General features: G+C 35.7%; 1 protein-coding gene across 1 annotated transcript in view; it reads left to right on the forward strand.

Moving 5' to 3' along the window:
* LOC106151194 (metalloprotease TIKI1) overlaps window positions 1–16,514 on the forward strand; it is a 23,620-nt gene continuing 7,106 nt past the window's right edge. The window contains exons 1-3 of the mRNA XM_013524306.2: window positions 1–598; window positions 985–1,545; window positions 15,215–15,536. Coding sequence (XP_013379760.2) covers window positions 476–598; window positions 985–1,545; window positions 15,215–15,536 — 1,006 coding nt within the window. The 5' untranslated portion in view covers window positions 1–475. The remainder of the gene's footprint in view (window positions 599–984; window positions 1,546–15,214; window positions 15,537–16,514) is intronic.

Here is a 16,514-nt window from a genome sequence, read left to right on the forward strand (position 1 = left end):
GCCATGGGTTCACGGGCACAGAAAACGGCGAAATCAGTCCAGTAGTAGTTCAAAATCAATAAAAATAATATCATGACATTAAGTCAATAGTTTAGACCGACCTGTGCCAATATCAAATCAAACAAAACCATTGATATTTGCTTAATGTGCCAGCCTCCCCGTGCGCCTGTCGTTTACAGGTGGAAATGGTCCAATCAAATCGCTTCTTAACCACTGCGCGCATACGCTCACTCAAACTCAGTCGAGGCACAAGCGAGGAGCGAGTTTTCCAAAGTTTTCTTGGCAAATGAGTAGCAAATGCCACGCTTTGGGTGTTCGTAAATATTTAGTCAGATATATTTAGCCATGCAGAGACCGTCGAAATCATTTGGGGAGGAATTACTGAGTAACGAAGAGGAAGAACCGGCAAGATCGGCTCCCCATTCATTGAATCAATACTGAGTAGCGTTGACATTGATAGCAATGTGCGAACACCATGCCATCAGGGTTACTAGTCTTTTTGTGGATACTACTACTACTGCAGAGTATAGCCGGCGTGGACACAGGGGGGACAAGTTGGGGACCCGGAGCCTTGGCCCATTGTGAGCACACTAGTGACGTAAGTTTTTTAATGAATTTTTCTAATTTCCCCATAGTCTTTAAATCGAGAAAGTAATTTGTCCACAGTAGGCCCACAACGCCTGTTTTAATGGAGAGTAGTAAGAAGTTATATAAGTAGAATCCCATTCTTTTGAAAATACACGTGAAATTGTACCTAAATTCTTTCTAGTTTACTTTGTCGTGTTGGGCTAAATGGACCATATTAAATGATTTCCTTACACCGCGGTCAGCCTAGTGCAGCATAATACTCAGGTAAATCTTTCTCTTTGTGGCCGGGCGACTTGTGTGTGGTTTTGGGCTAATATTTGAAGTTTACATTATGTAGCTAGTTTGGGGTGCATTGTAGAACTAACTGATTTACTTTAAAGCTTGGTTTTATTGCAGCAAAATCAACTCAACTCATTCTTATGGACAGTTAAGAGAGATCCGCCGGCATATTTCTTTGGAACGATTCACGTACCTTACACAAGGGTGTGGGATTTTATTCCAGAAAATGCAAAACAGGCATTTAGACAAGCACAGAATATTTTTTTCGAGTTGGATCTTACGGATCCTTCCACCATCTCAGCATTAGCGACATGTCAGATGTTACCCCATGGGGAAAACTTGCAGGATGTTCTACCCCAGGATATTTATCGAAGGCTCAAACGACACTTAAATTATGTGAAAGAAGAAATGCCAAAATGGATGACACCAGATCAGAGAGGGAGGGGTCTATATGCCGATTATTTATTCAATGCAATAGCAGGGAACTGGGAGCGAAAGAGACCAGTATGGGTTATGTTGATGGTGAACTCTCTGACGGAGAGCGATATCAAATCTAAAGGAATTCCAGTATTGGATCTATACTTGGCCCAGCAAGCTGAAAGGATGAGCAAAACCACGGGTGCTGTTGAGAGAGTGGAGGAGCAGTGTGTTCCTTTAAATGAACTCAACTTTTCTGAGGTAAGTACTAAATAGATGTTTGCTTGGATCCGTCTTTGTGTTGCTATTGTGTGTCTTGTAGCCACCCTGAAGTTATCTCCCAAATCAGCCCCTACAGATTTTTATCAGATCACAAGCATGACCTGATCTAATGATTCTCAAATTTGGCAGGGAGTTGAGTTTAAATAGCCATAACAATCACTGGTACACATGTGCTGTCAGACTCCTTGCATGTAAACAAGTGGATGTGGCACAGGATAATATTATACACAGTGGTGACACTGGTTAGACACCATGCTACTCCCGTTTTCACAGTTGAGCAATCGTGCATCTGAAGGCACATTAACTGAGCATCAAGGGACACAGAGAAAATTACAGCAATTTTTGGTTGTGGATGCTTAACCAGCAACAAAGTCCTGTCTAGGGTTTCTGGGGTCAGCTCTGCTCCATTCTTATAAAAATGTCAACAGTGTGTCTAGCGGGATCAAGTAATATAGTGCACTGTTCAGAAATTTGGTCCTACCTGCAGAGAAAGAGCTAATTGAATATTACAGATACAACCATCTTACAATAGCGGGAATACCAGCACACCCTAGTAATTTATACTAGAGTGAAGGTTCATTTGTTATTTTGCTTGTAGTCTAGGAAGGGGACAAGAGTCTCATTTGTGTTACAATGATTTGACGCACAAGTTTTGTTATAAATTATTTTTCCCCTCTAAAAGAGGTTTGAGATTCCATGGCCAAGGTGTGTGATCAAACTGGACAAGGTAGAAGGAACATTTGAGAGTACAACTGCACTGCGTGATTTCATAAATATATTTCAAAGGTTCTATGCTGCTTTATTCACTTAATTTATGGTGAGGAAATCAAACGGTTAAAATTAGTACTCAGAAAAAAGAGGGAAAAAAAGAAACAGAATCTGCTGAAAACTACCTGTAACTTTTTTCAACATAAATAGTCTTGGGTATCTTATCATTCACTCAGCACATCTTGGAAAAGCAGTGTATATTCATGGCATTCAGTCTCTGAGCTCGCTAGGATAAACTAAAATTCGGTACTGGTTGTGGATCAGTGGAATTAGGAATGGTTAATTAAGATCTCGAGGTGAACCGCAAAAATGAGTGCTGTCAGTAAATCTCTCTGTACACTGATCTACCTTGCTTTCTATCCCTGCTCTTTATCAGGAAGTGCCGCTAGCAGTTGTAGCTCACTCTGGCAGCATTGCCCACTTATATTACTACTCAGAGTGTTATATATGTTAATGAAATTATAGGCTGAACTATTCAATTGCTAATGCAATGATAAGCTTTCCTAGGTATATATTAAAAAGGTTCTAGAGAAAATGTATGCCTGGACAACTGGCAATGTTAGTTGGGAAAGTTTTCAACTGTAGACAACTTTAATAAATTGGTATGTGTTTAATTTGGCCATATGGTACAGTAAACCATAACTTTCTTACTCCCTGATGATGGTGACTGACAGTCACAGAAATATTGGAGGTAATACCCACATATTTTACAAGCTCTTGATAAAAAGAAAAACAGTAATTTGAATTTATACATACAGAGCTAATGAAACTGTTCTCTCATAACTTTCTTAATTGACACAAACATTGTAGGGGGTTTGTAGATCATGATAGATATTGATGGTTGAAAAACTGTCCTGCCAAAGTGCCATACCAAACACACTAAATGACACATAGTTTATCTCAAATTCTAAATCTCAAAGTATCTTTTCCAAAGATAACAATAACAAACATCCAGATATTACCATGCCTACTTAGATATTCTTTAAGTCCAGTTTTACACCCTAAGCCGACAAGAACACACTTTAGTAAAAGAAACGCCTGTCAGAGGCTCTCTGAGTTGATCCATCTGACTATAGGATTTTGATGATAGACATTATCATCAACCCAGTCTGACTGGATCCAATTAAGCCTGGGATAAGTCCTGCTGCCTTAATCTCTTTATCTCGCCACCTCTGTGCTGGGAATTAATGAAGGCATTGTACCTGCCTATGGGCCATTGTTAACCAGGTTTAACTTTACTTTTATTTCAAGGTCTCTGGTAATTAAAATGAATATGTTGTTTCATGTCTGACTGGCACTGTGTACCCCCCTGACCTTTTGTGGGAATGCAGGGGGCACCGCCAGTTCTCCTTAGTCTCAAAGGCTCCATCAGGTGTGAGAATCCAGTTGGTATGAAGTGCAAATATCTATTTGTCATTTAAGTTTAGATTGGTTTGTCATTATGTAAAAAAGAAATTCATACATTTCAAAATATCTCTTGAAAAATTATTGGTTCCTTTCTTAATGAATCTGTATCTTTTTGTGTATAGATATGAAAGAAAAAAATCAGACACAGTGGTTATGCTTATGACATGACTGATTTGTTGAAAACTGAGTGAAACAACTGAGAAATATGTATTTTGGCAGCTCCAATACATCCATTTCATTGAATCTGCCAACTTGAAGAAGTTCTCAATCCATATAAGTTGGCCTTTTAGTAGAAGTATTGGCACAGATAGATAAGAAAATTACCAGCAGATTGCATGTTGTCTCTGCTGTGTCCATGTATTTCTAAGACAATTACTTGTTCTTTCCGGTAATTACATTGATTTTTTGTCAGTAACTGTCTAAGTGCTGCAATTCTGATCTGGTCACTGAAAAAATTACCCCACAAAACCAAATATAAAAATTTGGCTTCACTTATATTCCTATTGACAAGGCTCTCAACCCTCTTTAAAATCTGAAACCAAAAGTAAATGCAGATAATTATAAATGAGAAATGTTTAATTTGTCCTTAAAACAAAGTCCCCCAAGTCCTATTAACAGAAATCCCTCAGAACAGATTGGTTTAATTTGTTTGCATTTATCATATTTCAGTAATTTGCATCTCAATAGCAGTGATAATAATTTTATCTTTTACAATTAATTTTAATTGAAGAAAGGAGGCTGTTACTAATAACAAAAAACACATAAATAGTATAAAAAGTAGTGGCATCTCTTTGTAATATGAGATTAACGCAATGATTGATATTTACAATATCAGTGCTATAAATAAGCATCTAGAGTCAAGAATAATCTTCATTGTGAGTTTAGTTAATCATTACAATAAAGCTTTACCTTGGAATCATAATCTTGAAAAGGCAATGATGAATTGCCTCTACATGCATTTTCTACCCTGACAGTATATCACGGCCACTGACTGTCACAGCTGTGACCTTTAATCCCTTTTTTGTTTGGTTTAATATTTTGTGACATTTATTATTCTATGATTGACTTTTCTTTGAAATACCTGAAATGAATCCCCCTGGGCTTTTACTTTTCAAATTTTGTTTCAGGTTTCAAATGCACATGGCAATGTATGGGTGTTATTTTGTCTGTTAAACTGAGAAAATATCCCATTTTGGTTGTACTACCAAGTCCTAAAATTTGCATCCCATGGGATGGTGGGTAAGCTGTGAGTAGTTTGTGCAAAGACCAGGTGATTCCAGTATGGATACTTAACTTTAGATTCATTTTAGGCTTGTTTTAAAATCTGTTAATTGAATGTAAACCATATTTAATCAGTGTAAGCAGATGGAGGATTGCTTATCTGGAATGCCATTCTAAACAATGCCTTCAATACCATACCAGTAAGTGGCTGAAATAGAACAAGTAAATTATGTGAAACTGTGCAATTAAAAGCCCAAGCATAGTAATACTAGTGGTGGTACTGTCCTTAATAAAAAGGGAAGAAGAATTGAAATAGTCTGACATATGAATTTCAACTGGTTGATTTCACATTATCTACTCAAGTGAAATGATATACATGTAAACTCAGTGGGAAGGGCCAGCTTCAAAGGGGAGTAAAGATAGCCTTGTGTAAATTAGGCACTGTATTGTGAAAGTTATTGAATTAATTTAATGTTGTACAGGTTGTAAACTCAGTGGGAAGGTCCTGACATCAAAGAAAAGAAAAGATAGCACTGTAGGTCTAAGGTAGTGTATTGTGAAAGTTATTGAATTAATTTATCAATGGGATCAAATTAACCTGCCACTTTAGCAATGTGAACACAAGAGAACCCCCAACAACCAGTAGTGTTTTGTAATTGATATGTTTTTAAAAGGGGTACTGTATATGATGCTGTTATTAGTTGTTTTACTGCCTTATAGGTTATAAAATTATAGTTGAGAGACTGATCATTCTCATGTTTTATTGGAATTCTTGTGTTGTGCAAATAAATGTGCATCTATTTTGCAAAATTTCAAGCATTACATTATTGCTGATTCATCTATTTAATTAGCAATAGAATAAAAGAGGAATAGACTTTAAAATATAGTCTTGGTGCAAAAATCCTGAAAAGAATACTTTTAAGTCTAAATAGGTAAGAAAAAATAGTGGAATGAAGCAACAAGATACCCGACTCTCAGCACTGTTTTATAGTACACTACCAATAATTGAGCTACTACCTGTTTGCATAACCTTGGCTATCAAGTGAAGTAAAGAGTTACAAGTGAGGTAATGTTTAGCAAACATAAAAAAGTCTTAGGGTATATTAGCTTTGAATAAAAAGATGCCGTTAGGAAACATGATTTTCTGTAATTTGAGTCTGAGTAGTCATAACCAGAGGGGTTGCATTAGCACATTATGGTTTCTCAACATTTTTTAAGTTCTGTGTCTGTGGGCAAAATTTTACTTTTTTGAACTTCAGCAAAAGGGGACAAGAGGTAAGAGGAAGACACTCGTTGCATACTTCATTTTTTATAGCTTCTTCATCTTTTTTATGAGGAAGTGATGTAATTGTAAAGTGTCTGAAAACTTGTCCATCATTTAAAGTACTTAATTGTGTAAGGCAGAGCATGTTGTTTCTCTTCTTAACATATCCTGTGCCCTGTAAGGAGCATTACTGCATGAAAAAAAATAAAAAGACTGGAAGCTTGAGCACCTGCTTTTCCTGTCTTTTTGACCAAATTAAGCAGCATCAGACTGTTAAAGCACTGCAAGAAGTCTGCAGTACTTTACTCTACCCAAACATTGGATCAGTCAAAAAGTAGGAAAGCAAAAAGCTAAAAAAAAGTCCAGTGTATTCTTTTTTTTTGCCTTTCTCCATAGAAAGCCAAACTGAATCAACATTACCAAAGCCTAAGTAAGTAAAACAAAAAACAGCAAAATGTAAAGAAGGATAGATCCCAAATTGCGCCGTGTGGGTCTGAGCGAACAGGCGGTCTTTCTCTGGCGCTACCCCCTACTGCAGTTGATGGCTATCAGGCAGGAAGAGCATTGGGCACTCTATCAACTTGTTAAAGCACTCCAAAATAATTGTGCAAATATTTGCGATTTTTAGTAATCCTCTAAAAAGTGGTAGCAGTATACACTTAGCCCTAAGGAGGTGTGTATCAACAAGTCCCCATTTTCCCCTTCATTCATAACTTCAACCAGCCTTCCTTGAGTTCGAAGGGGACGTCTTATTCTTATTCGCACATGCTGCAAATGTGGCTATTGTGTGAAATCATATAGACGTGTTAATGCACACTTAAGTCGTGTTTTGTTGCAAAATATATAAAGTTTGTGTATCCAAAAGCATAGACAGGTTAAAAGTGGTTGCCCATTTTACATGCAGAATCTGGTCAACCGAAGTAAATTGAATGCATGTTTTCCTTGGAGCAAACGATGTCTGAAGCTCGGTGATGTGGAACATAATTGTTATTCTTGTAAAAGAATGGGTCACAGTCATATTTTGAAATTATATATCTAAACATAAACATATTAGCATGGCTTGATTAGTCATTAATGGTTGCAATTACAGCTTGTTTTGGTAATATAAGGATAACCCTTTTCATTAACTGCTGTAGCATACAGTTGATTATTGGCAAGAACAAAAATATAGTGAGCTTCAGTTTCTTTTAAATTTCACGAGTGCTGAAATTCCACCAGGATTTGCAGGATTAAATGACCAGCAGTTCATAAAAAAGTTTTTCTCTATGATGTGTTTTAGTAGTGGGCTAATTATTTGTGAATACACAAGTGCTTAGTGAAAAACTCAAGGAGGCCAACCTGTGTACATGTTGTACCCAAACACATTATTCCAGTGAACCATTTAGATTAACCAGACCAATATTGATATACCAATTAGTTTCTCTGGGGTCCAATTTTGAGTTTTAATTTCTTTTCCAAGTCTTTGTTGCCAAAGTGTCCAAAATGAGATGCGAAATTAACTCCATGCACAGGAAGAATGCTTTTATTGATTTTTATTGAGAGAGAAAATTAGAAGTTGATAACAAACCTGTTGCAGGTGTGAACGTATTCATGGTTCACTGAACAGTCACACATTTTGGTTGAAAACTATTGATTAACAACGTATTAAGTAAGATTAGTATTACGTAGCTTGGACTTAATTATTTTGGGAGGTCAAGACCTTTTGACTTTATGCTTTATAGTTCAGAAACATCTTTATAGAAATGAGTGACAATTTAGTTGGTTGCGGCTTTCTAGGTGTATACAATGTCTGCTTTGTAACAAATAAAAAAGGCGTATGTTCAAAAGGCTGAATAAATAAAACAGAAAAATCAGTCAAGCTGATCTCTTTCAATTATTGATCAATATCCCAAGGCACCCTCTTTAACACCCCTGTTCTTTTGTTGCATCCATGAGCAACAAAACACACCTCCAGCAATTTAACCTCTAATTTCAATGGAAGAGACTTATTGATCTGATCTATCAATAATCGGTTGATTCTTTGATTTTTTTTCAAGTCTGCAGGAGGTACCTGTCACAGTATCAGTGAGTGAAGTTAAACTATGTAGCAACACTGAAGTGCTTAATAAATTAAACACTTTTCTGCCTCCATAAATCATGCTACAGCACAAAAATATCTTACATTTTAATTGATTCCCATTTATTCAGATTGAGAGAAGGATTTTGGCAAAAGATAGGACTTGATAATGGAAATGTATGTCCACCTTTTCTGTAATTAAGAACTATTGTCTTTGTTTATTCTATGGGAAAATACCTGTCTAGGACAATGAATGCAACTGGACCCTAGATATCACCCCACAATCTGGTGACATGGTCTTTTCTCCCTGTTGTCCACTGTTCCAACACCAAGTTTTAAAACTGAAAATCTATTTTCCAGATAATATGTTTTATTTCGGTAGACCTTGTGATTTACAATTTGTAAACATAGGGATATAATTTAACAGCATGTTTAAAAACTCAGTTGTAATCATGGTAGGTGGCATAACAGAAAGATTGGAAGGGGTTTCTTATGGTTAGAAATCATAGTGAGCTCCCTAGATGTATATTAAGTTAGAAAGACCCATCTCTAAAAAGGCCATTTCTATAGAATTAGCCTGAAATTGGTGTCTGTTTTGTAGAAGTCATTTCTTACAACTACGGCATACAAATCTCGTAGTGCTGTTTACAGATATTATGACATACAGTAAAAAGGGACCTGTTGATTAGTTTTAGAATGGAAATAGTTGTAACTTACAATCGTCTATTGTACCTCTTTCTTTAAATATTGAACATGTCATTGTCTATTCTTTTGGTGTTTTTGCGTTAGTTGTCACTTAGCAGATAAAATGTCCCACAGGAAAAAAATATGCAGTAGAGACAGACAGCTGCCTTGGGAATGTACACCAATTACATTCAACACTTGTGTTGTGAAAGAGAAGAATGGTATGAAGGCTACACTTTATCATTTTTTTGTGGAGAAAAAATAGTTGACAGAGCTTTAGGGATGACACATAGCACAGCGCAAAGTATTGTTTGTATTGTTCTTTCTGTAATCGTAGATGCTGCATTTTTTCAGGTCCCTAGCCACTGGGGCCAATTTCAATTTGTATGAGATAGCAGGAGTCAAATGGGAAGAGAGTGACTTTGCATTCAGTTCTAGTTTTCTCTCCCATTGAAGACAGATACCTAATCTCTTATTAATTACACCAGGGTACTCAATGTTAGTCTTTCCTTAAGCCGAATTCTCACAGAAATATGCCACATGTACTCCAGAAGTCAAGCCCATCCAAACCAATGGCTATTTTGCACTTGAAAAAAGGTAATTACACTGACTGTTAGAGGAGATTGTGAAATCTAACCGTAGTGTCAATCACATTGAGCTATTTGGCGATCCTCTTACTTTGGTGTTTGCATATACTACCTGGCCCCCACACATGAGTAGGTTGAAATACTTGTAAAATACACAGATTTAGGGCCATAATAGGAAGAGAGGAGGGATAAAGTGAAGGATGATTATCATTGTGTGATATCACTTTAGTTCAAAGGGTTTGAAGGAAATTGATCCCAGTGTTCTTTTTAGGGGTTAAAATACAAGTGGGTGGCTTGAAGGAATAATATACATTTTGGTAAGAAAAAAGTTGGCTTCCAGTACTAATAAAATTCAAGGTGCCCAATTTCAATAGAGGCGGCAGTCATTTGGTCTTACATCCAGTGAAAAACAGGAAAAATCAAGTTAGCTAGAACTTTTAATGGATCTAATATGTTGCATAAACTAACAGTTGTTTCCACGAAACATAAAAGTGAAGAGCAAGCAAAAGATATTTAAAAGAGATAAAAAAAGAATAGATCTTGAGATAAATTCATTTTTATCACTGACAGCAGACCCTGTTCTTCTCATCTCTGTATCAGTCTCCTATACAATATCTCATTTCTCCTGAAAGGTTATCACTGACAAACAGTGTTAAATACCTGCCCTACTGATATGTATTGACCCCAGCCACAGTGAGACCCAGAAGACTTCAACGTCAAATTTGATCTCCTTATGGACAGGGTAGAAGTGACAACAAGTGTAGCAAATATCCAATATGTCAAAACACAAGTAGGGGGGATCTTGAGATTGTGATAGTGTTACATTTGACTCATGATAAGGAATAGTAAATGTTTCTTTGGGGAGGTTTGAGAAACAGCAAACAAATTCCAGGCTTTGTTTTTCTTGATTGGTAAACCAGGGATGTTGGGTGGTGTAATCTTTATTATGTCACTGCCATGTAGGTATGAAATCTGAAGATAAAGGAAAGCCAGCTGGGCCAAGGCTAGTGATTCTTATAATTGGCAACAATTTAATAAACAGATGTTTTTCAGTCTGCAGAAAATCATTCTGTTTGGTTTGATAATTATGTTACATTTTGGCATAATTGGAGTAACCGAGAAAGAGATGGCTAATATCTGACCCATTAACATATTCGTTACATGTTATGCTTGGCACCACCCTCGCCCCACTTCCCTCAGATAAATTTTGTTAAATGGGCTAGTGATTTAAATGAGTTGGATTTCTCATCAGGCTCAGCTTTACCAGTAGAAGATTTTATTCTTAAAAGCAGCTTAATCCAGGAATTATAAATCCTAAGATGGGCCATTAAGCTAAATCTGATGCCTACAGGTTTGGATGTTAAAAACTGCTACTGTTCAACTGATGTGTTGACATTGCCAAATGCCAGTTTGTCATCACTTTACAACTGTCATAAACCTCTGCTTGAAAGCTGCAAGCAAATATTATTCCACACTTAGATCACAGATAAATAAATACTTATTTGATCTGGATGTAAATCAGCATGGGTGGCCTGAAATTGATACAAATGTTTGCAACTTTGTAGAAAAATAGGTACTTTCTTTTTAGATTAAGTTTCAATATCAGTTTCTTGAAATCCAAGTATAGTTTGAATGAAAAAATTCAGTGTTGGAGGTGTGTCGAGTAGTTTTGTCATGTCTCTAAAACTTATCATGTATTATTTGTAGGATATGTTAAATTGTTAAATTAATCTTTAAAAACATGTTGCTTGCTGAGGGAAAACCTGGCTTGTGTGAAGTTTGATTTAAAACAGGTAATGAATTTAGTTTAGAGATAAATTATGATAAGGAAATCCAATGTCATTATTAATGATGATAAATGGATGACTCCAAAAGTACATTAAAGGAATCTTCAAAGAATATCTTCAATGAAAAGGTGAATGTGTCTCAAAAGTTATTTTGTGTAAGATAAATAAGAATGATGTCATAATTTGTTGCCAAAAGACCACACTCCTTTCCCTGCCTGTAACATCTGAATCTGCCAGACACACTTCACACCTCTTTATCAATCATGGTCAATTTAAAACAATTTAGTAGAAGACAGCTGACCTCCTCAAACCTTGATGCCCCTCCCAGAGAACATATGGTGATATGGCCGGGGATTTACTGGTGAATAGGTCCAGGTCCTTTGGGGCTTGTTAAGCAAAATTAAGTCCAGTTATAATAAGTCTCTGGCTGCCAGACAGTCTGACACCCAGTAGGGAATAACTTCTGAGTGGGGCTGTTCATTGACTACTGGTAAAGAAGGGAGTGGCAAACCAAGTCACAAAAAGGAAGGGATGGGTGTGTGAATAATGGTGATATTAAGTCCTGTGATGTTTCTGGGAACAGAATGATTATTATTTGTTTAAGTAAAGGTCATGCTTGCCAATGTATTTGATATATGTCCTACTCTGACCATTAAATACCACAAGAAAATGAATTTACAGCCTCAAAATAATTAAGTGTCAAAATGTTATTTTGGAAGGGGTGTAAAGTTTAAAAAAATGATGTCAGCCCATACCTCATGTCCTGATGCTTATGTAAAAGCAAATGTTTGGTTCTGTATATTATTAAAAATAAAAAAACCTATTCAAAACTGAGGGTGAAATGCAAATTTAGCAAAGGATTTTCCATTGTATGAAAATATAATTTTGGAAGGAGGAGAGAAAGGGCTGATGACAGTACACAATGAACATTTCAAAAGAGCAAGATGTTTCTGATATAACCACAGAGGTTGTGAAGTTATAATTAGAGAAATCCCTATGTAATGCTGTCTTAATGGAATCAGAATCAGCTGGGTATTCTAGAAACTGTGGGCATACATGAAAGACACTTCCTTCTCAGAGATAAACAGTTTTGTAAACTATCACAAAATTCCCAACTGAGTTGTGTTTCAAGCAGTGTCAGATATTTCAAACAAACTCAGCTGAATATCCCCCATTTTTCTTTCAGCCTACATGTTTCTGCTATACCTTAAGTGCTGTTCCTCATGCCTCCCCAGCATGTAAAAGGCAGGAGTGAACCTTAATGACAGGCAGTTTAAACTTGTAAACTGGACATGCTAGGGACATTAAAGCCCCCTTCACAGATATGTTACTGTTCTTACTCTTTCATGCTTGAAAAGTGTGAGGATGTGCTTTGAAAGAACTGTATTGATGATAAATTAGGTGCAAGGCAGTCACTTGTGAATTTGATTTATGTATTTTACATTCCTGGTCCCGTTTTTTCTTTTAAAGAAGTTGCATGTCCCAAATAATATATGTTGGTGACATATTTAGATTTAAATGAAATGGAAACCTTTTTAGTTAACCTTTTTTCAACTATCCCTTTTCTGAAAGGCTTCTAGGAGGTGCATACATGAACTATAACTAAAGGCATTTTGTATCTTTAATTGTTAAAAAAATTATAATATTATTTCATACTACTAATCAAAGTAATTTTAATGGGAGTCTGTAAATACATTCAGCTTTGCTATGTTTTTTTTATGTTTATTAAGCATGTTAACTCAAGTTCAAAGTGTCTACTGTGCAGCTGGGAGCTTTGTCTCCTTATAGCTGGAAGGCATCTAGGATTTCGTGCCAATTTCAGATGTCGTAGGAGATTCACTTCAAAGGCATTTAATGTGAAATGTCATAAATTGAAATCTAAAAAAAATATTAAATGGCCATGTGAATGACTTCAGGTGCTGTGAATTAGTATCAGTTCTATACAAATGCATGGGAGTTGAACAAATGGTTTTTATAGTATTTCAAGCACTATCATGGTGTTCCTGATTATTGAAATATTACCTGTAGAAGAAAAATGCTTAAAAAACAAGCAAAATTTTTCTCAAAATATATATTAATATACAGTGAGGAGCCAAACAAATAGTCTTATAATATTATACAATAATCTCTTCTATAGCATAAACTTGCTTGGCACATTTAATATTTCTGATAGTATTGAAGTATTGAAGTTACTGCTTTGCTTTTTCTTTTTGATTAAAAAAAGTAATGAAAATACACATTATCCAAAATCTGTCATTTAAGAAAAATGAGGAGTGATTTCTAGTCTGTGCACATTCCTTTCCTACTGCCATAAGCCAGGTTGATGTGGGTGTATCAGTTTAACAGTGAACATAATCCCAAATGGCAGGTTCTTTACAAACATTTCAAACAAACTAAGATAGATGCCAATGTTTTTATGGAAACCCCTCTCAAAACCTGTGCAGTAGATATTGTGATGACATGGCTTTGGTTACATGGCCATCCTGTAATAGACTTTAAGCTGGATCCAGACTACTTTTTGTTCTTCATAGCAGGTTAGATACACCATTTCAGTATTATGATCCTTTTCTGTAGTTTTTTTCCTATATTTAAATACTTAAATGATATTTTGATTTCTGCAAAAACTGGGTTCAGATCACTGATTGACCAAAATAATTACAGATAATTGGTAAATTGACAAATGATATTAACAAAAAATAACAGCCAAAAACACTGTTATTAGTTGTCTTTTCTCACTACTTGAAGTCATATTAGTATTTTCCCAAGTAGCTCCCACAGGGTAGCAAAACTTGGATTCTGCCTTCAGGGGTCAAACAGTATGCAAGATTATGTACCAGCGGCAAGCCAATTTATAAACATTTTGTCTGGCATAAAAACTGCAATTGCTAACATTTGTTCCCTCAAATGACATTAGCCCAAACAAACTCCCAACTATTTGGTTTTCACAAATAGCTCACTTTCAACAAATCACCATGTTACTTTTTGTAATTTTCTCCCAGTTGTGTTCTGATTACATTGCCAATGCGAGCATTACAACAGTTGTGGATGATGTTGAAAATCTAGGATTGCATGCTTCTAGAATACACAACAACAGTTGTGCAAACAGTGATGCAGAAGCTGTTGCACAGGAGTGACCACTAAGAAAGCTAGAACATTTCACTGTTGGGGTCATTTGTCTGTATTATTTTTAAGGTAATGCCCTAGGTCTTTGGTCAGTTTGGGTGTGATTTGACTTTGTCTAACAAGTAACCTGCCCAATTTAATATTAGAAAAGTATGTCAGACGCTTTCTCTGAATTCTTTTTTCTATTTAAGTGTCCAGAATTCCTTTACTATTAAAAAAATTCTCCAAACTGATTTTTATAAAATCTGTTGAAGTTATTGGCAGGAATTTTTCTGCTCATTATAGTTATCAATAAAATACTTCTGAAAAAGAGCCAGATTCTAAGATTTCAAGATGCAAGAAGTGGATATTACTCCACTTTAAAAAGAGTTAATATTTTTTATGACACTCTAACTAAATGACATTTTCCATAAATTTTAGTCAACTAGATTGGGAAAACTTATTTTTGAATTTGTTGATCTGTTGATTTACAGGTGGAAAATTAATTTATATTACAGCAATTGAAAAAGAAATTGATTTTAGTGTTTTTATTTTCGTATACTTCTTAATTGTCAAAATTGTAAACTTTATATTTTTTCTGTTCCCTGTTGTCAGCAGACATAATTCTTCACCTAATAACTGCCTAACCAAATTTTTGATTACTTTAAATGTGCTGAGGGGGTTAAAAGCTAGCCCAATCAAGTCATTATATAAAAATGTATTGTACCTTTTCTTTTGAAACTTATTCATTAATCTATATATATCTTTTTAGGTAGTATTTGCCTTAAACCAGACCCTGTGGCAGCATGAAAACTACAGAATTGGCATGGGGAATATGCCGTACACTACAGAAGACTTAATAAAACACTATAACTGTGGAGACTTGAACTCTGTCATTTTTAACCAAGACTCAGCCCAAGTGCCGAATCTCGTCAATACCTCGCTCCCACCTAGGGAGCTTTCAACTGCCAAAAATATTGACAATTATTTCCGACAAGAACTTATCTACAAACGAAATGCCCGAATGGCACGGAGAGTAGGACAGCTTTTAAAACAGTACCCGGACAGAAGTTTTTTCTTTGCTTTTGGTGCAGGTAAGATAACTTTTATCACAGCTCTGCTTTATGTTTCAATAAACGGTTGTTGGTCTGTGGTAATAGAATGATTTGTATGTTTTGTAAGAACCCACATTCATTTTTTTGTGAAATATGGTTTGCCTCAACTTAATTCAGATGGAAAATGAGCAGCTTGTTTGTGTTAGGTACACATACCTGCACACAGAAATAGTTCAGTGCACTATTTGCTACATTTAGAAAATTAATTGTCACTATTTTGGTATACCTTCAGACACTAACATTCTAATAAAGTAATAATCACCACCACAGAGAATCTTATCTGGTTCAAAATAACTAAATATATTTTCTAAGTGAACCAATAAAATACATTAAGATTTCGGGGGTCAGCTCTTCAACAGGTTCATTACAGTTCAGAAACCTGCCAGGATGGGAATCAGTAGTTGGTTCTGACAGATTATGTGTAGCCTTAACAGATAGTCATCAAGTCCACTCTTGGGGAGGTAACATTAAGTGTATCTGCTTAAGTAGTGACTGACCAATCTGGCCACATTTAATGGAATATCTCTCCAGGTGCTCCTAGGCAAAAAATCCTGGGAATTTTTTAAAATCAAACTGAAGGACTGAAAAGTAGATTGTATCAAGGATATTAATTGTAAGGGATAGATTGAAGTAGCATGTTTTTGTAAAAAATATAACTTTTTCTTCCTTTTTTTGGGGGGGGGGGGGTGTAGATTCCCTCTGTAATGGAAGGATTTAGACTTTGTAATTGCGTTGAAGGTTATCAAAACAAAATAGATGTCAACCATAAATAATCTGATAAAAAAAGGACCAATATTTTATATACACAAAAAATCAGTAGTATGCTTAATGTAAATTTTGGTCAGACAAAATATGTTACATAATATACCTCCTTCCAGAATAGTACTAAGTGAGGATAGGTATGTGTTTACCTGTGCACAGTCACCACAGGGATTGGGAGTGTGTGTGTGTGTGTTC

Source organism: Lingula anatina, chromosome 1 (assembly GCF_051362555.1).
Source record: "Lingula anatina isolate TDL-2025a chromosome 1, LinAna3.0, whole genome shotgun sequence".
Taxonomy (NCBI): Eukaryota; Metazoa; Brachiopoda; class Lingulata; order Lingulida; family Lingulidae; genus Lingula; species Lingula anatina.